Here is a 24,898-nt window from a genome sequence, read left to right as displayed (position 1 = left end):
TGAGGAATAATGGTTAATGGGTGTTGGATTAATTATATATTGAACTGAATTTACAATGATGGGCATGGATATCTAATGTTATCTATACTTTTTTGTGTCAATTGTATTGGATTCAGTTGCCAACGTTAGATCTTTTTGGGTCCTGTTTATTGTGGTTGTTTTAGTGAGGAATAATGGTTAATTATGCATTGAACTTAATTCACAATGATCTATACTACTAGACATTAAGTACATTTTTCTTGTGAATTGATGTGGACTTACCGACCAATTATGCATGGCATCATAATTCAGCTTCCAAATCGGTTTGTAACAAAATTGCAATAGGACTTATAATACCTAAAGCAATTTTCATGTGAATTGGAATTACAGGAGAGGACACATTATATGAGTTTGTAATAATACTATTAATACTGAATAGAGATGAGTTGAAAGGGACTATTCTTTATAAAGGTTGCCTTTTAATATATTTTCTTGATGGTTTATATATTATCTAAATTACAGACCTATTATCTTGCCATTATGTAATCATTGTGTTCATTTTTTATGTTAGATTTCATCAAACTCCTGACAAATTTTTTGCTATAACTACTTTTTACAGTGATATTTTCGATTCGCTTAATTTTCAAGTGGCTTATTAGAAATGGCCCTCAAAGATTAAGAACAAATATCCCATCGTAATATTATTAACAATTAACCCTTGATGAATATCATCCCCAATGTACTGACTTGACTTTGAAGATTAGTCCCAAATGTTTAGACAATGATGTTATACCAACTCATTTGGATATATTTGCACTATTTTCTACATGATTTCCACTGTAATAAATTGTTATTATTTGTTTCCCCTTATTTCTAAATAAGTTATGATGTCAAAGTAAGTTAAGTTTTAATTGCTTTGAGGATATTGCATTTTTGCATGCAAAATAGAGAAGCATTCTAGAGAATTCCCTTCATTCAAACTCATTTGAACGCAATGGAAGTAATAAAAGTGGTGGTTGCTCATTTCATATGTTCCTCCAAATGGTCTATTGGAGAATGGAAGTACATACGTGATGTGAAAACTGAATTAAGGTACAAGCCATATCATATAAGGTTTGCTTGCCTACTCAACTGAAATTGTGCTTAATTATCATCTCCTCTTCCCTCCTGCTTTCATCTGCTCTATCTTACCCCACCACTCATTCTCATCAACAACTTCCATCTGCACATAAATATCATTTTCAAACCACAAAAATGGAACAAATAATATATATATATACATACTACTAAGTTTTGTTAATGAAATTTTATGGTTAATAATATAAATTTAGACTTAATTGAGTCTTTTAGACATAAATAAACTCATGATTAATAATATATGAACCGCACGGGTTACATACTAGTAATTTTTTAATGATTCATGTGATTTGTTTAATAATATAAATAAATAGTCTAATAAATTTTTCACGTAATAGGTTGAAACAAAATAGCTTCAAACCAGTTTGGAGCCAAAATTTGTCCCATGGATAATAGATTTATGAAAAAAAATTAGATAAGAACTCCAATACATCTTTTGATGCAAAGGTTTGTATGATACTAGCAAGCATTTGGGCAAAAATTTAAAATGAAGTGATTATATTATCCTTAACCGATGAGGTTACAGTTTCAATACAAATTTATCTACCTGTATTACTTCTCTTGTTTGATTTCAATACCTTGCTCGGACGTGGTTTGCTCTAACAGTTTCTCCACCTTCTCTTTTTCCTTCCCCCATAGCGTGGCGTACAGACCAATAATTATCAACATAGCTCCGATAACACTGGAATCAAAGTGGAGAGTATAAGAATTGCTAATTCTAAAATTTTCCCCTAGAAAACTCATTTTTCACCAAAGCTAACTCAAAAATCAATATACTTACCCTCCAATGTATAAAGCATCTCCTAAAATGAGTAGTCCCATAATGGCTACTATTAATGTGGACAATGGTCTAAATGCTGTCATGAAAACTGGTCCTTTTAGTCTAATTGCCAATGTTTGAACATATACTGTAATTCCAAAAATCACAACTCCCTGAAAAAAGAAATTCTATATAATTAGCTTTTCTCAAATCTCTAGAAATAGAAAAATATGGGTGTGGCATTCAAAAATTTACACTATAGATTGGAGCAAAAAGGCTAATGTTCCATGACAATTTCCATGACGAAGTTTTATGATCCAAAATTGCTGTCATGATAGCCGAGAGTATAGCACCTGATAAGCACGTTAATGATGTAAGTGTCATTGGTGCTGGATACATCTTAATTGTAGCTGTCTGCAATAGTCATATATGCGTATTAGTTTATAATTTTATACGTCTTTTTTCAAATTTAAATTGAAATAGCATTAGTTTCCAATATGTGTAGTTGTAATTCTAGTTACTATATTACAAGCATACAAAGTGAACGTAATGCATGATGGCCTCCAATGATCACTGTTATAATGATAAAGTTTTTTAACTTATCAAAGAAGCAATATTGGCTGCATTCTGTTAGCTTTCCTTAAAGCACCCAGATTAGGACAGTTTATGTGTAGCTAGCCTAACCCTTTTTGACTGTATATAAAAACCATCTTTTATGTAAATAACAACTAAGAATCACCTGTAAGATGTAGAATGCTGACAATGAAATGTAAGAAGTAACAAGCATGAGGGAGCCCTTTATTGAATCCTTGTCTAAGAATACTTTTGATGGGGTCACAGATTGATGCGAGTGATGAATATGTAAAGAAATCACAGTGATTCCCTTGTATAGGGTCATGAGTGCTGCACCAGAAAATGCAACAACAGTTCCCAAAATCTTGACTTGAGAACTACGCTTGGAAATCTCTATCTTCTCCATCCTGAATATGCCAAACAAAACTTATTAAGCTATCCACGAATCAATAATCAATGGATAATTTGGAATCGTGTAATGTTACGGATACTACAAAATTACATATGTGATATGTCTTACTAAAGTTTAAGCAACCCCACACAAAAGTAATTAAAAGTTTATTCTTACGTGCTTGTTAACGTGTATGAAATCAATCATATTCTTTGTAAGATCGATTTGTAATTTTTTTTATTGTAAAACTAATAGTAATAGTTTTAGCCAATAACATTTGAAATCATTTTCATATAATATCGAATGACATATTACACATACAAAAGATAATTCCAGTGGTCGACATTTTTAGGATTTTTTTTTAATTTTTTATAATTTGATAGTTGGTGGAGGGGTATTGGCGGAACCACCAAAGGGACAAAGGGGTCATGGTTGATGTAGAATGAAAATTTGGAAGGGCTAAATCTTGTTCCAGCTTAAGGGAATCCTTATGTCCATAAGGGGGCCCTTGAATCCATAAGAAAAACTTGGAGTCCACTAGAGAGGGGAAAAAAAGGCGAAAACTCTTTAGAAAATATTATTAATATTCTAAAGTGTAATTTTAGTTTTACATTTTACATTTCTATTTGATGGTTTTTGAAAACTTATTTTGCAAGTCAAAATATTTCTAAGTTGATCCTAATTTATACAAAACAAAATTTACGTCTCTCCTTATGAATATCCATATATCAAAGAAATCCTATGAATCATGTATCTAATCAAGAAAATCTTCCTTATAAGAACAACCATTAAAATTGTCAACTCTTTCATAAAATGTATAATCCTTATGAATGTCATGAAAGAAATGGTGATTGACAAAGGTTGCTTGTGAGTTACATCTTTGTGATTGTTGTCTTTTTTGTTTAGGCAATTCAAATCTAACGTGAAAGAGCATGTCCCGAATCTTATTGAGTTCTCAAGTCATCTTATTACTATTAGATTGAATTATAGCTCAAAGGGTTTGCACCCTTCTATCACCATCAATAGGGTATAAAGAAAAATTATTAGTTTGTATCTAATATTTTTTAATAAACTTTGCACATATTTATTAAGTTTGTTAATTAAATACATTTTGTTTTATATCTATTGATTTATAAAATACTTTATTTAAATTTTGTTGATACCCATTTTCACAACACATTTTCTACAAGCCTAATTTAACTAAGCCCAACTTCCTTGTGGATCCAATTCATATATTAAATTATATTTTATTCATTTAAGCATGGCCCAAACCAATGTGACTCATTGGGGGAAATTGAGCAAGTGTAGCTTGGAGGGTATGGGTTAATTCCTTTCAGACCTTTTGCATGAGCCTAACTCAAGTGTGCTACCAAGCGAGCTAAGGATGCAGGTAGCACCTCAAGCTCATGAAGGAGGTTTTGTACCTGAAATTTCCACCCTAAAAGAGCTTTTATACTCTAGTTGTCTGTGACCTAAAGTTTCTATCTGAACCCATTTTGTCTTTAAAACATAGTTGGTTCTTATTGGCCAACTCCTACTGCTAGCCATCTCTTAGGTGAGTATTCCAATAATCTAAAATAGCTGACAAAAGGTAGCCCATTAGAGGAAACTCATTTATTTCCAAAATTATGTAAAAAGCAATCAACTCATTTCCTAAGCATAAAGCAAACTACACCAAATCATGGAAATAGCACTTAAGAGGACCAAAGCTGCTCTCTCTGTCCAAAAACCAGTCATTAGCAACACCCCAAATTCAATATAAAACTCTCTCTTAAGCTCAAAAACAAACCAGCTTCGATTTCCCCCACAGAGTTGAAACTTTGGAACAAAAGCTTATTCAACTAGTTAACACCCTCACAATTCTGAAGCTTAGGGGTAGAAATATGGGTACAGGGGAACCTTCCCTCTCTTACTCACAACCTCTCTCAATTTTCTCTTCTTGCTGACTCTGGGTCTAAGTTTTGAATCTGTTGTGTTTTTATGTAATTTTCAGCATTTTTGTTATTGGCGCTTTGTTTTCTCTCTTGTTAAAACACCATTAGCCTTTGTTTTCTATACATTATGAATTTTGGACTTTGATTCTCCATAAATAAACATTTCTAAAGAACCTAAGAGGAGATTTGAGCTTATCTTGCATTTTTTGCCCTTGCCGCAAAACATCCCCAACACATTTTGAACTATGTTTATAATTTTTTTTATATTACTATACATAAAATAATGTGTGGTATGTAGAAAGAACAAAAAAATCAATAAGTATATTTTAAATTAAGCCCCTCAAAGATAAATTTTTGGCTCTACCAAAGGATAAGCCCCATCACCCCACTACAATTCTAAAAGAAGCAACATCTTTGTTGGAGGACTTCCAAAGGCTTGGTTCCTAGTGTTGATGGCCACTATGTTGGCTCTTTTGATTAACTCCAGACTAATTCTTGGGACCATATTTTCGTCGTAGTGTTAATATACTGCTCCCTTTAGTCAAAAAAAGAAATAGGAGAAAGTGTTAGTTTGGCTATAGAGACTTTTTTTGGATAAAGAATTATGTTAGCAAAGCAAGCTCGGAGACTAATAGAAAATACCCAGTCACTTTTCCACATAGTGTATGTTGGACATATGTGAGACTTGTTAGAAACATATGTTAGGTAAATTAGCTAATCCTTTGACAAAACACACTTTACTTATAATTGAGTAGATCTATGATAGATTTAGTACTTCAAGGAATAAGAGTTCAAGTTTAGTATTGAAGTCATGCAAATCTGTCCTAGAAACAAATGAAGATGTATTGTTTATTAAAGCTCAACAAATAGCTCGACAGATATTATATATCGAGATTTAATGTTGATGCTCGACAGAAGCTATATCTATTGAGAATTATGAAATTCAGATTTTCAAATTTGAATTCACGTATATCCATGTGTATTTGTATAGGGTTTCTTTTCTCACAAACCTAGACATATATAAGGGTTATTTTAAGGGTTGTCAAAGGTGATGCAAGGGATGCAACTTGGTGCAAAGTCATTGTGCATGCAAATTGTAACCGGAGACAGAATTTGCCCTAATTCATCATATTCTCTCTAGAAGCTATTGTGGGTTTTGTAACCAAGGAGCTTTTTGATCTTCATTGTCAGATGAACTAAAGAACTTTGCAGCGAATATCTTCCTCAAGTTGGTGTGTTAGTCACATACTGAGATCCGTGCATCATTAGTTAGTCACGTACTAGGATTCATGCATTGAAAGGAGAGATTACCACTAGATCACAAGTCTAATTTGGTATTGGGGTAAGGGTTCAACTGTAGGTTGGTATTAGGTACTAGAATTCCTTTTACTTGTAACCGCTTGTTTTGATAATAGTGGATTCTTGGGAGTGATGACCTTAAATTCACCTAGTGGGGTTTTGCCTTGGTGGTTTTTCCCATTCGTAAACAAATCACCTATGTCAAATTGAGTATTAGGGTAAGGGTTCAACTGTAGGTTAGTATTAGGCATTGGAATTCATTTTACTTGTAATTGATTGTTTTAATAATAGTAGATTCTTGAAAGTGATGACCTTAAATTCACCTGATGTGGTTTTTCCTCGATGGTTTTTCCCATTCATAAACAAATTACCTATTTCAAATTTATTTTCCGCTGCATTTAACTTAGTTGGTGATTTGTTTGTGCTACTACGCTTATTGCATGAAATTGAATCTAATTAATTTCACTTGGCTAATTAATTGATTAATTTCCCAAAGAGGTCAATACATTTTTGGCTTATCAAGTGTATCAAAAGGGCACTCTCTGATTAGGATTAATCTTTGCTATGTGATCCATTGACCCCTGTTTGTCATGGATAGTTGATAGTCACTTATTATATCTCTTCTATTTGATGCCACTAACTATGCATACTGGAAAGTATTCCAGTATGCATGAGAGTTTTCTTGCAATCTTCAGATAAGAAGGTCTGACAAGCTGTGGAGATTGGCTGGACTAAGCCAAAGGAAGCGCTGGCTAATTGGGATGTTTCCAAGATCAAAGCAGCTAACTTCAACAACAAAGCATTGAATGCTCTATTCAGTGTGGTTACCAATGAGGAGTTCAAGAAGATATCCTCTACTGAAACTGCTAAGGACGTATGGACTATCGTCCAGACAACCTATGAAGGGACTAAGCCTGTCAAGGATTCAAATCTCCAAAGACTCACTACTAGCTTTGAGGAGATAAAGATGGAGAAGGATGAGTCTTTTGATGAGTTCTATGCCAAGCTAAAGGACATAGTCAACTCAGACTTTAATCTTAGGGAAACCATTACCGAACCCAAGGTTGTAAGAAAAGTGCTAAGGTCTTTGCTTGAGAAATTTCATGCCAAGATCACTACCATTGAAGAATCAAAGGATATTGACTCTATTCCTTTGACGGAGCTAGTTGGTAACTTGCAAACCGATGAATTGGGTTTGACTAGAATTGAGAAAGGAAACAAGAGCAAGAGCATGGCACTGAAGGCCAAAAGCAATGAGACTGATGAGTCTTCCAATGATGAAGATTCCAATATGAAATCCTACATCACTAGGAAATTCAAGAAGTTCATGAAGAACGTCAATGCGAAAGGATTTGATAAGGACCATAAACAATCTAGTTCTTCTCATTTCAAGAGCTAAGATAGAGGAAAGAAGGATGCAAAGGATGGTAGTCAGTACACTATTCCCTCCGGACCAAAGTGCTTCGGATGTCAAGGTTTTGGACATATGAAACAAGAATGTCTAACATATCTCATGTCAATTGGGAAAAGCAAGGCTCTTCCTGCTACTTTGAGTGACACTGAGCCTGAGATTGAGTCAGATAACAGTGAGTCAGAGAATTTTAAATGCTTTCACTGCTAGAGTTGATCCTACTAAAGGGGTTACAGAAACAGAAGATGAAAAAGAGAACTTAGTGGTATCTAAGTTTGAGAAAATGGATGAAGATGATGACATCCATACAGCCTATGCAAAATTGTACAAGGTTTCTAAGAAGCATGAGAAACTGTATAGGTAGGCTACCAAGAAGCTGACTGATGTAAATCTAAACCGAGAGGAGCTTTCTATAAAGGTTGATGAAGCGAATCAAACTATTGGAGCTTTATAGTTTGAGAACAACTTCCTTGCTAAAAAGACAAAGAAACTTGAAGCAGAACTGTTCCAGGTTAGAGCACAATTGGAAAGGACTTCCAGTGCAAAGCTCGATGAGATGCTTAGTTTTCAGAAAGCTGCTTTTGACAAAACTGATTTGGGGTATGATTTCTCTTCTCCTAATATTGCTTTATCTAGTACAACTATGTTTGTATTACTTGCTAACAATGTTAATTTTGAGAACAAAGAATGTAAAGCTAAAATAGCTAGTGAGAACGTATACAATGATAAATCTATTCTTGGAGCACCCCCTAAGATTGAAAAGAAAGAGACTAGAAACCCTAAGACTAAGAAAGTTAACAACAAAAAGTCTCAACCGAAGAAGCTGTATCTCTGTCATCACTGTGGAGCTTTAGGGCATACTTATCCAAATTGCTACAAGTGTTTAGCCACTCAACAAAGCAATAGTATGCTCTCATTTGGAAACTAGAATCAGTTCCCATCTTCTCTTACTCCTCTTAGAGATCTTCTTAAAGCCCTCATGTTCCTTTCAAACTTGAACGGTTTCAGTTCTTCCCCCTCACAAGCAAATAAAAGATTCGCTCAAAGGAAATGTTCTTCTAAGGTGTAGAAGGAAAAAGGCTCAAAGTGATTTAGTCACTTTTTCTCTCTCTCCCTTATGTTTATGCATTACTTATATGTTTTGCTTTCTTATTTTGAGCCAGTCTAGTTTTATGCTTATTTTGTTTAACAAGTTTTTGTTTTTTTTTTTTTTTTTTCAATTTTGCTTTATTTTGTTTTTCATTTTTTTTTTTGAAAAATCAAAAAAATACAAAAACAGTGTGTGTTTTGTGTTTGTTGATACTAGTTTTCCTTGAATGGCCATTGATACAAAATTTTCTAAACCTTGTATCTTTTGTAATTTAGATGAGCATCTCAATGCACAACTAAACAAGTAAGCTTTGTGGCTCGTGTTTGTGATGAGTACAATTAAGTAATCTCTTATACTTAACACTCATATCACTCTTTTTGACGAGAATGACTAAAAAAAATCCTAAGAAAAATGTATAAATAACTATTTCACCACTAAAACCCACCAATCATGTATAACATCTATGTGCTTCAGCATGGTAAAATTGTGATGTTTGTGGCTTAACATAATTGGGTATTTCTTTTCTCTCTCTTATATGCCCATGCATGATATGCTCAAAAAGAAAAAGAATATGCAAAAAAATCAAAATAAAAAAGAATCAAAATTCTTTTAAATATGGTTGCAAGCATGATTCTAAGAGATGTAGGAGTTATAGGATGTACTTCGAAGGTGATAGTCCTCATTAAGCAATTATGATTGTGTGTGAGTATATGTGATTTTATCATATCTCAAATCGTTATAATATGAGACACTTATGCACTCTTGCTATGTTTTCACACACAACATGCAATTTCTTGCTACTTTTGATACATATGCAGGTATAATGGGATTTGGCTATCACAAGGAATACATGTGTTGATATATGCTTACTAAACTATCATAACTTGTTTTTAAAATATAAAATTGGTTAGAATTGTTTAATGTGTGTGTGTGTGTGTTTTGGATCATGAATGTTTTTTTTTTTTTTGAGAGATGTTTTTGAGAGCTTAACATGTTAATTGGATTTATATTTAAGTAGCTTGCTTGTTGCATTCATCTTTATGTTTTTTTCCCACTCTTTGAAAAACTCATTCTCTTCAAGGTCAGTAGCTTCTCGACAGATGCTCGATAGATCCTTATCTATTAAGCCCCTTGGACTTCCTTTCTCGATAGAAGTTAGCACAATTTCAATCCATCAAGTTTTCTGGAATTTGTCTAGATAGCTTCTTGACAGCTTCTCAATCCATCAAGGTACTTTTGCCGTTGACAGATCCTCGATAGCACCTCGACAAATTCATTTCTATTGAGATTTAGTGCTCGACACATCTCGATAGCTTCTTGATCCATTGAGCTGTGTTTTTCTATATATAGTTGAGACGCGATCTGGTTCTCATTTCCTCACTTCTCTCTCAACAGAAAATCATTCTCTCTCACTCCAAACACTTTTTCACTCCTATCTCTCTACCCACATGATTTCGACCTAGATCAAACCTTAATCCTCTTGTAAGTGTTCTTAAACCCTCTTTTTCATGCATTCATGCATTTTAGATCTAGGTTTGTGGGGTTTTTGAGTTTTTCTTGAAATTTTTGGGTTGGGCTTTATGTATTTGATTATATATGATCATGCATTGCATTTCATTTGCATTTTAACAATGTTTCATGCATTTAGATGCATGTTTGATTATGTTGAAATTTCTACTGGTAGGTTTAGATTGGGTTTTACCCATGATGTATTTATTTTTGCACGTCACATATTCACGTATATTTCTTGCATACGTATTCTCTCTTTCTTTCTATCTTTTATGTTGGTGATGTGTTTTCTCTCTCTCTCTCTCTCTCATAGACTGCACATGGCACAAAAGTGCAAATCTACTCCGGCTCAGAACCCTCTTAGTTCTAGGTCTTCTTCTTCTAATCCTACACCCCCTCTTCACGTTCGGTTCTGTGATGGGAATGCCTAGCAAGACTTCCTTGAAAACTTTCATAGACATAGTTTTCATCCGAAGTGCCATGTCATTCTGTCGAACTTTTCCGACACTCCTCTACCCGATGTCATTCGGACTCGGGGATGTGAATCTCTTTGTGAGATACCCTTGAGGTGCCCTATCGTGTTTATACAAGAGTTTTACTCCAATATAAACTATATCGATACCTCTATACCTCTGTTTGCCATGACATTCAGAGGTACACGTATCGTAGTCACTCCGAATCATATATCCGAAATACTACATGTCCCAAGGATATTGCATCCTGATTACCCGATTGTCAGCATTTAAAGACTATGTCCAAAGACGAGCTTCTGTCTCGTTTCTGTGAGACACCCTCCATATGGGGTAAGCGTCAAAACACCACATGCTCGAGCTTCGCAAAAGGTCCGAAATTCCTTAACATGGTGATGGCATTTGTTCTTACTCCACTGCCTCACTATAACTCTATCACAAAGCTTTATGCTCGATTTTTGTTTTCCCTCTTAGAGGATCTTTCTATTGACTTCCCTACTCACTTCATCACTTCCATCATATATGTTTATCAAGATACGATGACCCATAATAAGCTCATTTTTCCTTCGGCTATTACATAGATTCTTCGCTATTTTCTATCCTTATTCCTGATTCTCCCTACTACACTATCATAGGTGCCATCAGTGCAGCTTCTATTCGGTGGAGCGAGGCCCAACTTCCACCAAAGCGGTCATGGACGGAGACGACTGATCCTCCAGCCTCCACCATTCCTTCCACCTCCGCTCATTCTCCTTTAGGTGGTGGTGTGACTCTCGAGACCATCATGGTGCAACTTCAGCATATGGAAGCTCGCCTTGACACTCTTAGTGATGAGTAATGTCGGGTGAACACCTGTGTTAGTCGTATTGCACGACGACAAGCTCCCCTCAGTGGTTTTGCCACTTCTCCCTCTCCTTCTCTCAAGGCTTCGACAGATAAGGATGGCAATGATGATGCTAATGATGATGATGAGGATGAGGATGCTAGCTCTTCTAGTGATGAGGAGATGATGACCTTCTAGTCATTCGTGACAAAAAGGGGGGGAGTAGTTTTGGAATGATAAGAGTAGTCTCGTATCTAGAGGAAGAGTTAGCATATGAGATTTTTTGTTAGGCGGGGTGTCTATATTTTAAGGGATGTAGTGATGATCTTATGTACTTCTCTTTTCTTTCTCTTTAGTTACTTCTCCTCTTGTACACTGGTCTTGTGACCATTTATTTATGACATACGTTGTATTTATATATATATATATATATATGATGATGTATGTTGTTTTTCACCTATCTCTCCATTTAATGTTTCTTTTCTATCTTTACACACATGTTTCTTTATGTATGCAATCCTTTATTTCTGTTTCACACTAAGATGCCTTGATGAGTTTGCTTAAAGTGTTTCAAAAAGATAGGTTGTGAAAATTTACCATGCCATGAACTCTTTTCTTGCAAAATTTTTCAAGAGTTTGTGTTTGGATTAAATTTTATTGTATTCAACAAGTGGTTATGAGTTTAGTGATTTAAGACTTCTCTAATAATTTATTGTTTGTTGTGATTTTGTCACAAATTGCCAAAGGGGGAGATTATTAGGACATATGTGAGACTTGTTAGAAACATATGTTATTTAAATTGGCTAATCCTTTGACAAAACGTACTTTACTTATAATTTGGTAAATCTAAGATGTGTTTAGTATTTCAAGGAATAAGAGTTCAAATTTAGTAATAAAGCCATGCAAATCTTTCTAAGAAGTAAGTGAAGAAGTGATGTTCATTAAAACTAGACAGATAGCTCGACAGATCATATCTATCAAGGTTTAATGTCGATGCTCGACAGCAGCTCAACAGAAGCTGTATCTATCGAGAATTATGAAATTCAAATTTTCAGATCTAAATTCACGCATATCCATGTGTATTTATTTAGGGTTTCTTTTCTTACAAACCTAGACATATATAAGGATTATTTTAAGGGTTGTCAAAGGTGATGTAAGGGATGCAACTTGATGCAAAGTCATTGTGCATGCAAATTGCGACCGAAAACAGAATTTGCCCTAATTCATCATATTCTCTCTAAAAGTTACTGCGTCTTTATGCCAAGAGTTTTTAACCAAAGAATTTCTTGATCTTCATTTTCAAATGAATTAAAGAACTTTTCAACCAATATCTTCCTCAAGTTAGTGTGTTAGTCACGTACTGAGATCCGTGCATCATTAATTAGTCACGTATTAAGATTCGTGCATTAAAATGAGAGATTGTCGCTACATCACAAGTCCCATTGGGTATTGGGATAAGGTTCAACTGTAGATTGGTATTATGTACTAGGATTCTTTTTACTTGTAACTACTTATTTTAATAATTGTGGATTCTCAGAAGTGATGACCTTAAATTCACCTGATAGGATTTAGTCTCGGTGGTTTTCTCTATTCGTAAACAAATCACTTGTGTCAAATTTATTTTCTGCTGCATTTAACTTAGTAGATGATTTGTTTGTGCTACCATACTTATTACATGAAATTGAATCTAATTAATTTCACTTGGCTAATTAATTAATTAATTTTCCAAATGGGTCAATACATTTTTGGCCTATCAGTGCACAAAGCTCGCTACTTTCCAAACTACTCTTTCATGATGGTTGGTTACGAAATAATCCTTCATTCATTTGGCGTAACATCCTAGCAGCAATGGATATCATCAAAGAGGGGACACGCTGGAAGGTTGATGATGAGCGAAAGATTGGGGTATTCGCACATGGTTGGCTGTCTCATTCTCCTGTGCCTCTAAATGAAGTCTCCAGGGATATGCGAGTCTGTGAACTTATTGACCAGGACACTAGACAATGGGGCCGAGTAAAAATCTTCGTAACCTTTGCTCACTGCACTCAAGTTGAGATTTTGGCTATACCACTCAACAACCCCAACTCCCAGAACACCTTAGTGTGGAAGGAGAATAAAGCTTAGCAGTTCTCGGTCAGAACGGCCAACCAGGTGGCTTTACGATTGAAGAACCAATCTAGAGTAGAACACTCCGCAGCACGGGCTCATGGGTCTGTTTGGAACAAGATATGGACCTTGAATGTGCCCCCCAAAAGTTCGCACGTTCATGTAAAGAGCATGTTCAAATTGTCTACCTACACGCGACAATCTACACCGACGACGTGTGCAGGTGGAACCCATCTGTGTGTTGTGTAATCAAGAACCTAAAACGGCTAGTCACCTGTTGTGGACTTGCCCTTTTGCAAGGAATGTCTGGGCGTTATTCAAAGGGAGAACACAGAAGTGCAGCAATGAGGTATGTGATTTCTTCCTCTGTTCAACCAGATGCAACAGAAATTGAGCTAATCGGAATTAGAAAGATGGGCTGTTACAGCTTGGGCGATTTGAAACGCAAGAAACAGGTTTTATTTTGAGCAAGTTCAAACACATCCGAAGACAATCCTCGAGAGTGCTAGTACTTAGTCTGATTTAGATGTCTTTCTTATGGCTTCCTGGGACCACTACAGGTGTTGGTGGTGCCCCTTAGTCCAAGGTGGCAAGGTGTCTTACTTGGGCTTCTGTATACTGGTTTCTCATTATCATTAAAATTTTCGACCGTTTATCTCAATATATATATATATATATTAATTGCTTACCTTGTATTTGGACCAAGATTTTGATGATTTAAATTAATTAGATTTTTTCTTTTTGATAGGTAAATAATGGGGGAGAGGTGGGCTTGATGCACAAATATGGATACAAAAAAGAATAATTAATGAGAATTTATGTGACAAAGTAACGGTGGGGGTAATATTGTATGTTATCAGGACGTTTTTGGTGGTGGTTGTGATGGAGACAAGGGTAGTGAAAACATTGATGGCAACATCGACAAATATAGTAAACAATGGCAACGAGAGTGATGGTGTTGTGGACGGAAAAGTATATCATGTTTCGGGTGTATATGTCATCTCTCTCATAATAGTTGAGTCCCACACAGCTGTGGAACCCAGCTGCTGTGAGAGAGATGGCACATACACCCGAAACATAATATAATTTTTCGTTATGGACAAAGACAACGGCACTGTAGTAGAGGGGAAAGTGATGATAAATTATAAAGAATAATAATGATAGATAATATCGGTAAATGGCAGATTCTCTTGCAAGTTATAATATTCGAATTTGAAATTTAGATGCTTCAAAATAACAAATTAAAACTTCTCCATAATTTTTGAATCACCTTTATTTTTAAACACCCCAAAAAAAAAAAATTAAGAACTAAATTATAACTTTCCATAAAACATCCTCCAATCACAATATTAAAGATTCTATTGAAGATTGAAAATTGGTACCTCTCCTCTCAAAAAGAAATGGTCAGTTCTTCCTTTTTTTTCTTTTTTTCTTTATAAGTAAATTATAAATTATACCCCTAAAGTTTGGGAGTGTTTAGATTTTACACCCTGCAATTTCATATTTTGAAATTTACCTCATAAAGTTTGGAAGTATTTGGATTTTACACCTTAATGTTTTAGAATTTTGATTTTACCTCTTAAAGTTTAGGATATTTGGATTTTACACCTTAAAACACCCTTAAATTCTGAAATTTTAGGGTGTAAAATCTAAAAATCTCCAAGACTTTAGAGATTAAAATCTAAATTCTGAAACGTTAAGGTGTAAAATGATAAAATCTAAATTCTGAATTTTCATAGTATAAAATCCAAACACCCCTAAACTTTAAAGATGTGATTTGCAATTTACCATTTTTTCTTCTTCTTTTTCTTTTAAACCTTTTTTTCAATCTAGGGTCGAACATGAAAGTGATACACAGCATATCTCACTGGAGAGATATATATATATATATATAAAAAGAATTAAATATGAAACAAGAATCAGAACACTCAAGGGATAGATTTTGATTTATTCATATATACCTGAACAAAACTGCTAAGATAAAGGTCATTGATGGAATTAGGTTGCACAAGGCAGATGCAAAAGCTGGTGAAGTTATTTCTAGCCCGGCATAATAAAGTGTCCTCCCTAACACACCTCTTAAAACAAAATAAAAAATAATAACAAAATAAATTAATTTAGCAACTAATCAAAACTTTTGTTATGCTTATTTGATAATATTATAAGGAAATGACTTTGTGTATTTGGCAAACGCTTTACTCACCCTAGTAGACCCAAGAAGAAGAGATTTCGCACGATTGGTAAGCTAATTTTGCAGTCATTTTTCCTGCAAGGAATATTCAATAGTTAATCATCTAGAGGATTTAATTTCTCTCATACTATGATTTCATTAAGAAAGGTGTACCGTACTTATATCAAGATTTTTTAAAATTATTTGATAAATTTCATATCATATTTAGACTATGTTTAAAAAGCAAATATGAAGAATACTCATCTAAAACATTGTGATGAGTACTCATATCATATTAAACATTTTTTTTTTTTGGGTGATGCAATATTTATGTTCATGTCCATTTTCTCATCTAAGACATTGTTATGGAATTATAAAAAGAAATAACTTGTGAAATACAATTTTTCTTTGTTTTTATCTTTTTTCCCCTATCCTTCTTAGTCATAATCACATTATGAAGTGCAACAAGATAAAAGAAGACACTAAAAGATAAAAGGGTATACAACCTTTCAAAGAGAAATGCAAGAAGAGCAGTAGTTAAAGCTCCAATAGCTTGTCCATATGTAACAAGCACATAAAGACTCATGCCTTTGTTTAGATAGATCTTGGATATTATGTTGAATCCTGCAAGGCAAACATTAGCGAATATGCAATAGATATATGGTTTCAACTTTTCACACAACTTGTCTTGCTTGATGTTTCCTATTCCCTCTCTCACACCCTCTTTTTGCTCTCCCATCTTGCTTGAATTTGCATCCTCCTAAGAACCATCTACATTTTTATAAAATTGGAGAGACTCAATGCAAATTATAAAATATTTCTTTTTTTTTTTTTATTCCCACATGGACTCCACTTTCAACCAGTGAAATTTGAAAGTGCCTAGTGAATATGTTTTTTAGGTTGAATGCCTTGCGAATATGTTTAGTGCGCGTACCTACGGTCCCATCATGGCCAATTGTTGGATAAAAGCACTAATCCTACCACTCATTATTTAGTGCGCATATGTTTAGTGCACCAATCGGCTGGTTTAGCTCAAGTCTGGATAGGAACTTCTCCCCCGTTGCCACATTCTATTCTCTTCACAAACTCCACATAGACTTTGTAATTTTATGTCTTTACTGCTCTCCTCTGCTGTAATGCCTTTTCGGGCTCTTTTATTTGAATGAATGAAGTTCCTCATTTAAAAAAAAAAATTGTGAATATGTTTAGTGCGCGTACCTACGGTCTCATCATTAGTTGACATTTTATGTCACGTCTTTTGTAAAAGTGCTTAATGACACTTTTTTTTTTTTTTAGAGATAATTACAATATGCTGCTAACCTACAGTTCGAACCCTTTCTCCCCTAGACCTTTATGCACTTTGTGCAGGAGAGGTGCCAATTTAGCTACAAGGCCTTTGGTTGCTTAATGACACTATAGGTGTGCATCTTGATGATCTTTATAATTTACAACAATGCTATAGATACAAAAATTTCATATATATACTGTGGTAGTTCTAGAAATATTTCTTAGAGTGGTCATTAAGAAATTTAAATCGTGCAATATCATATTAAAAAAATTGAATATATCAACATCACATAATAATTTTTTTTTTTTTTAAAGCAAATACATCAAATTTTACAAAAAAAATTTCTACTATTAAAATGAAAAAGTAAAAAGGAATTGATGAAAAGTATAATGAGAATTGAGAATGGTGATATATATAAGACTAATAAAGTAAGAGAAGGTCTAAAATGTGGGAGAGAGAGAGAGAGAGAGAGAGAGAGAAGGCAATGAATAATATATGCTACAACTATGAACCAAGCTGTTGAAAAGAGTACAGGTACTACAACTCCAAAGCTGAGAAATAGAGTTGTTAGTGCTGTCAAGGAGAACTCACAACCATAGTATCTTTCTTAGCACTTTTATTGAATGTTTAGTTCATTTGTTGTTGTTCATAATATTTGGTAGTCACGTGAACACCCTCACTTACATGTAGAGCCACTAATGTGTGTGTGTGTGTATATATATATATATATAAATTTATTAAACTAGAAAATTATGATTAGTGTAATATCAATTTCACATTAGATCACCACTAACATTGTCAACAGGCAAATTTCAGGGGCCTTGGCATCACATCTTGTAATGATGTGTGCAATGTGTGACACGTAGGGTAATGGGTGTAAATAAGTGAGTCTCTTTTATTTATCTTTATATAAGTTCAAGTAATCTAAATTATGAATATGCACTTTTTTGGAATTTTTGAAAATACTTCTTTTATTTTTTTTTTTTTAAAAATTGTTTTTGGAGAATACAAATTCTCCTGAGCTTTTTGGAAAAGTAAATTTTCAATGAAAAATTAAAATTCTATATAGTATTCAAGAAAAAATAAATTTTTTTTCAAGGGCTTTGTAAAAAAATTTCCAAAATGGAAAAATTCCATGTGTTTAAGAATAGAATTCTCAAGAGTAGAAACCAAATTCATTTGGAAAATCATTTTCAAAGAAAATCCAACGATTGTTTGGAAAATAATATTTTGAAGAAAACTCTACGATTCTTTGGTCCCTACCGTCATCTCATTAATGAAAAATGATACTTTTAAGTAGTAGGTTAGTCTATTAGCCACGTACGTAGGCATTTTCCATAAGTTAGATAAAAACAGGGACTAAAATTACAAGAAGTTTAAAAATATAATGACCAAAATGAAACTGGTGAAAACTTGATGACCAAATTAAAAATAGAACCAAAAATGTTTTTATTGCCATTTTCTTTTAATTACAAAAAAAATGATAAAAACTTGAACTACACTATCGGGGGTGGTTTTCTGCGCGTAGCCACGTGTCTTTCGTTGGAGGTGTGACTTTGCTAGGCCCGGATTTGTTTTGGGAAGTCCAATCCAGAACTCGACATTGGGCCACATAGACCAATGGCTTCCGGTGCATCTTAAGCCTACAAAATAGATAAGGCCCAAAGTCTTAGAACCATGATAATGGTTGAAATATATAAATAATATGTTTAGCATGATAGCTTTGATTAAATGGTGAGTTGATATGTTATTATTATGTTTACTAAGTGATATCCAATATTAGAGAGTAATTAATTAGGTATCAAAAGTCCAATAATGAGATGAGTCCAATAGTCCATATATAGTTGCGTATAGTTCATGTTCAATATAATAAGGTATGTCTAGCAATGGTCTATGTCCAAGTAATGTATGTCCATCAATGGTCTATGTCCAAGTAATGTATGTCTATCAATGATCTATGTCCAAATAATACATGTCCGGTAGTGATATGGATTCAATTTATTAATATATATGTTTATTAATGAGGCATTAGTGAATCCATGTTTATTAGATGGTGAGATAATATTAAAGTAATTTGCATCCAGTGGGAAAATGATAATGAGTTAACATATACTTAATAATGTAATTTCAAAGATGGAGAAAACATTAACTTATCTTTTATGTTTCTGACTCCAACTGTATAGCAGCACTTCATTCTTTATATGATTTGTGGCTCCGGTCGTATAGCATCACTTTGTTCTTTATATGATTAGTGGCTCTAATCGAATAGTGTTAATGAGCTGATAACTTTCATATTTTGTAGCTCCAGCGGTATAACATCAATGGACTTAACATTTTAGCAACATGAGAAAAATGAGTCCAGCAACTCAATATGATATTATGAGTCCTTCCATGGTGACTTCATGATTGAAGGGGAAAAATGGGTGCAACTAGAGGGAGAGAAAATATGTCCAACCGTGTGCATAGGTTGGTTAAGTTTATCCCCTTTCATCATGCACTTAAATGAATTTTCTCATGTAATGCTCCTTTAGTTTTTAGTCAAATATGAGTGATGTTACCTTTCATGAGAATGACTTTTAGTATTATAAGTTTTTGCCTTTCATAAGAAGGGCTTTTAGCATTATAAATATATGTCTTCCATTAGAAAGGACTTTTAATAATAAGTTTTTGGAAGAGTGTTTGATATGTTTTAAGATGTGTGGAGATGGTAAGAAATATATATATTTTGTGAGATATGGTGTTTATAATATGTATAGGAATTATATGTAGATACTTTGTTAGACATAGATCTTGTATATATATACTTTGTGAGACATGGAGTTTAAAGATATATGAGAAGTATGTATGGGTATTTTGTGAGGAATGTGTTTGTAAAATATATGGAAGTGTGAGATAGATAATATGAAGGTTAAATATAGTAAATAGATGAGATTATAGCTGCTGCTGAAGTGGTTTTTTGTGTTATGTCATGGGTTATGTTGCTTTCTAAGAAGGGAGATTTTGTATGAGAAATAAAGAATGAGATAGAGATGTGTTTTTGGGCAGCAAAATGATGAAGTTTTAGAATATTAAAGTGTGGGAGAGATGGATAGTGTGTAATGGTGTGGTGTAATAGGTGTGATGTAATGGTGTTATCTAAGAAGAGAGATTTTTGTAAGGAAGATGGAGAAGTATGGAAAAGTTTAGAGATATGTGCAGTAAAGTGAATGAAGTTTTAGAATATTGAGGATGAGAGAGGGATGGATCCTTAAATATGATGTGGCTTGGTCCTCTTTATATAGAGCCAAGCATGTAACTTGATTAGAACTAGTTAAAGGGAAATTAGCAAATAAGGAAAAGTTTTTGACAAAGTAAATGGTTTCATTAGTGGGATTTTGTTTTTTAGCCAAAAGAAGAAAATTTGATCTTTTAATGCTGCAGGAGCTGCTGTTACAGCTGGATGATGTCATCTGAATGACAACTTTTGTTGGAGGAAAATATTTGGCATTAAATTCATGGTTTGGCTAAAAATTGTAAGATAATCTTTATGGGATCTTTGTATTTCTGGTACTACAGCAGGAGGCTAAGGATCTTATCTTAAAATGGCAGGATTTTTTTTATGAGATCCTTACTTCTTTAGGTATGACAGCAAGCTGTTGGGATTGGGCATTAATGGGCAAGTGATGTCATTTTAGGACATGTGTCAACCTACTGGAACTACTGCAGCTTCTGCTGGAGTTGTCACAATTTCTACTGGAGCTATTGCAGTTTCTGCAGAAGCTGTTGTAGCTTTCTGCTAGAGTTGTTGTAGCTTTCTGCTAGAGTTATTGCAGCTTTTGCTGGAGTTGTTGGTATTTTTGGCTAAGTTTCCTCTTTTGGAAAATTATATGTTTAGTCCATATATAATTGTGGTAAGTAATAGACTAGTTGGTTGATATTTGATGAAGTTTTAGATAATTATGGTCTTTTTGTATTTTAACCAAATCTTAGAGAGTAAGGAGAACATTTTAATGCTAGATATGAGATACTAATATATATTTAGCCATGTGCTTGGATTTGATTTAAATGAAAATAATAATATAATTAATATGAAATGAAATAATTATATTTTAAAACTTATATTATATGATGGACATTAATTTTTATGTAAAAAGCATGGGGAGTTTTATCATTTTAAGTATTATGTGATATGAGAGGCTTACCAAATGTTACCTATTACACATTGACCCGTTAGAGTTCAGGGAATTGGGGAAGACATGCCAAGTAACATGCTTTCCTTTATCAACTTTGAATCACTAGAGCTTTACTGAGCATACTTTTTGGCCCTCTAAACCACGACTTCCAAAATTCCCTCGATGAGACTCATGAGCTTGGATCATGAGCCGAAAATGAGATGTTGTGCCATGAGCTCAAACTATGGGCTTTGATGAGATTATATCGCCATGAGTTTTGGACCATGGGCTTCGGCGTCATTTTGTGAATATGGACTCTTTTGGGCTTTAAAAGAGATTTTTCCAAAATCTATGATAGTGTTGACGTGGTGCGAGTGGCCAATAAAATGAAGGCATGTGGTGTGAAAATTTTGTCCTCAACACACTGTTTTTAGGGCTTAACAACATGATTTGGACCAACGTGGACAAAAGGGTTAGGTTGGACACTAATAATAAACCTGGCATAATTGGACATGACTTAATAATCCATTCAAACTCTCTATTTTGGTGTAAAAATAGGTTTAGTTATGACTTAACCCATTTTTACGAGCCGGACTGACCCAACCTGGTTGACCTATAACTCAACCTATTATTTAAAACTTTTTTTTTAATAAAAATTAAATTAAGACCTGGCCAGTTTACTTGTTTGTTTTGGGTTTTATGGTGCATAACTCAAACTCAATTGAAAATTATAATGTTAGTGCCAAGCCATTATTTATATATATATATATATATAAAACATTATTTAATGTTTAAAAAAAAAAACGCCATTCAAATATATACATTTGAATGTCATTCAAATTAAATTTTATTTATTTATTTAATGTCATTCGAATACAATGGCCTCAAGAAAGAAATTGAAACTTTTATTTGGTTGTATGCATGAGATTTGAAAGATGAATAATTGAGGCTTTATTCTTACTTGAATAATGCAAGAAGTAAAAATTTTGGGATATTGAATGACAAAGTGTATGAGAAACATTCACAAGTATGAAAAGAGTGAAATCGAAGTATCTCAATGAAATTGACATAAATTATGTGTTGGAAAATTTAGACTTCAGTTGACAGAATTAATAAGTTTTAAATCTAAGTTGTTAATTAGATCTATTATGAATAGTTTTTGGTTAAACAAACAAACATCAATATCATGTCAATATCATGCACAATGGAATATTAAATAAAACAAGATATGATAACTCAGGAAAACCAATAAAATAAACTAATTTCACAGTAAAAAAGTTAGGGGCAAACATTCCCAAAAAGCAATTTCCTATAGTAAAGGGAAGTTTAAGATCTATTAAAAAATCTTTATCCCTAAACTTTACAATCCCAGTAGATGAACTTATAGTAGAAACTTTCTACCACTTCAAAACCTCTGAATTCCCCAATATATGAACGCTTCACTAACAATCACAATTGGAACCTCCAATTGACTTCAAGAACCTCTTGAAGGTTTTCTTCACAGTAGTAAGTCTATGGTAGTTGCTATGGCTTCAGCTTTTTCACCAATAGATCTTCAGATTTACTTTGAAACTCTTAGGTACAATGAAATAGAGAAAACTTAGTTACAAAAACCCTAGTCATATAAAAAGAGTGTTTCTCTCTCTAAAAAGCCTTTTAATAGATGGCTTATAACATCCTTTAAATATCTGTTCAAACGGATCTCAATTCGGATTTCAAACAAATAAGTTATAGAGTTTTTTGTGTTGCAGATTTTTGCTGATCCGCAATGCTTGATGTATCGAGAAGGTGTCAAGAAGGTAGAAGGTTTCTTGATAGATTGAGACAAGTATTGAGAGGTATCAAGGTACACGCTGAAAATGTGTTGAAAATGCATTTTTTTAGCTTTTTTTTTAGCAAACTTTTCGTCTCTAACTTTATCTTCAATTACAACTTTAGGACACATTAAAACTCAATAAAAGACACATAATTTGGCAAGGTTTGACAATACCAAAACCCATGACATTAATATTATGGACAATTAGATCTATTTTTTAACAACTATAGCAAAAAGTTTTCTAAAATAAAAGATGATGTTCCTTGGAGGGTGTTGCTTAATAATGACATAATATTCATAAAAGAGACCATCTATAAATAAGTAAATAATCAAACTTTGATGTATATTTCCAAATTGAAACTGAGTGCTAATCACCATGCATTTAAAATTAAACACATTTATTAGATTATTTTTCAAGATATTAGATTATGAAATAAAATTTCAAGATTTGTAATTCTTTTCTTTGTTTTGGGATGTTACTATTTTGTTGAAGTGAAACTTGTGTGTTTGTTTTAGTTAAATTTTCAAATGGTAGACTAGAGACTCCTTTGTTTTTATGCAGTTTTTTTTTTTTTGGTTAGCTGTACTAGAATTTGTATTTTATATAAATGAATTTTAAATGAATTCTCTGGGGAGAGCAAGAGTGATATATATAAAGCTAAAGTTAAAAGAAAATTCATTTAGATTTCAAATTAGAATTCAATTGTGAGCTAATTTTATGCCATTTGTCTACTTAAGAAATACTAAAAGTTCAATATTAATTAACTATAAATTAAATAAAAAGAAAAAACCAATCATATTTCTACTAAAAAAAATCACCTCATGTTCTATCTTTTAGATTCCAAATTGGATTTCAACTATGGGTTAATTTTGTGCTATGCATCTACTTAATTTTTTCAATTTTTGTGCCAAGTGAGTTAATGGGTGTGAAATATTAAGAGTCCTATATTAATTAACTATAAAATAAATAAAAAAATCAAACATATATCTACTCAACAAAAATCGCCGTACGTTTTATCTGATTAAAAATTAGAATAAAAATGATTATAAGTAGTATTAAACTTAGGCATGAATTTTAACATGCATCTAATTTTGTTTGTTTTTATTAATAATTCAACTAATTAAGTATTATTTTTGTGTGGGCCAAGATGAGCTAGAGGAATATTGGGCCTAGATTGGAGCCAAAGATGGCCTATAGGAACACTCGTAGAGGGGTCTAGGATAAAAACCAAGTAATCTAAGGAGAGTACGAATCCGAGGAAGGATAAAAGCTTTGGGGCTTAAGCAGAAGACTGGAGATTTTTAGGTTGTGGTTAGGACAATGTCCAGTAAAAGGAATCGTAATTGGCCCAAACGAGATTTGGAAGAAGCTTCCTCATGAAGCCACTACCTCCTCTGCACTAAATGCATTATACCAACCAGACATGCCGCATTAATGGCTAAATTACCCTTTTGAACAGTGCTTCAACAACTTATTACCTAGTCAGCTCAACCTCAAAAGAAAGGGAAGGGGGTGATGGGACAAGTATCTTACCAGAAGGATCACCCACTCTACAAAGGGACATCTAGGATGGTAGCACTAGAACTACAATTAGGGAAAGATCCCACCTGTTGTGGGATCGATAATTATCAAGCCTGAGAGAGAGAGAGAGAGAGAGAGAGAGAGAGAGGAGAGAGAGAGAGAGAGAGAGAGAGAGAGAGAGAGATAACGTCTTCTCAAAAAAAAAAAAAAAATATATATATATATATATAATGTCAACATACCTCACATATTCAAGACCTATTAGCTCTAATACCATAGGCCTTTAGTCCAATGGTATAAAAAATTCAAAATTTATTTTATACCCATTTCATATCAAAACATAAAAAACCGGTAACATATTATATGCAAAAAGTATCACATCAAGTATTAACTTATAATAGTTTATCCAAAAACTTATAATAGCCACCTGTAAATATCAATGGCTTAGAAAAATTTTATAGCTTCAAAG

At 33.4% G+C, this 24,898-nt stretch overlaps 1 protein-coding gene and 2 long non-coding RNA genes across 3 annotated transcripts; all 3 read right to left on the bottom strand.

Annotated features, from left to right (window-relative positions):
* Positions 1-978: 978 nt before the first annotated feature.
* Positions 979-2,038, bottom strand: LOC136064392 (uncharacterized). The gene is made up of 3 exons (XR_010626011.1): positions 1,898-2,038; positions 1,695-1,798; positions 979-1,201 (listed from the first exon to the last, which is right to left on the bottom strand). It is a non-coding gene; the product is annotated as an uncharacterized LOC136064392 (long non-coding RNA).
* An 81-nt stretch (positions 2,039-2,119) lies between these two features.
* LOC136064383 (WAT1-related protein At4g08290-like) lies at positions 2,120-2,855 on the bottom strand. The gene is made up of 2 exons (XM_065766070.1): positions 2,616-2,855; positions 2,120-2,290 (listed from the first exon to the last, which is right to left on the bottom strand). The coding sequence occupies exons 1-2, from the start codon at positions 2,853-2,855 to the stop codon at positions 2,120-2,122; spliced, it is 411 nt and encodes a 136-aa protein (XP_065622142.1).
* A 12,586-nt stretch (positions 2,856-15,441) lies between these two features.
* LOC136064391 (uncharacterized) lies at positions 15,442-16,415 on the bottom strand. The gene is made up of 3 exons (XR_010626010.1): positions 16,159-16,415; positions 15,686-15,748; positions 15,442-15,560 (listed from the first exon to the last, which is right to left on the bottom strand). It is a non-coding gene; the product is annotated as an uncharacterized LOC136064391 (long non-coding RNA).
* Positions 16,416-24,898: the final 8,483 nt, after the last annotated feature.

The sequence above is a fragment of the Quercus suber genome, unplaced genomic scaffold (genome assembly GCF_002906115.3).
Source record: "Quercus suber isolate HL8 unplaced genomic scaffold, Cork oak 2.0 scaffold_678, whole genome shotgun sequence".
Taxonomy (NCBI): domain Eukaryota; kingdom Viridiplantae; phylum Streptophyta; class Magnoliopsida; order Fagales; family Fagaceae; genus Quercus; species Quercus suber.
Note: the sequence above shows the minus strand (reverse complement) of the source record. Positions and strands in the feature narration are given on the sequence as shown.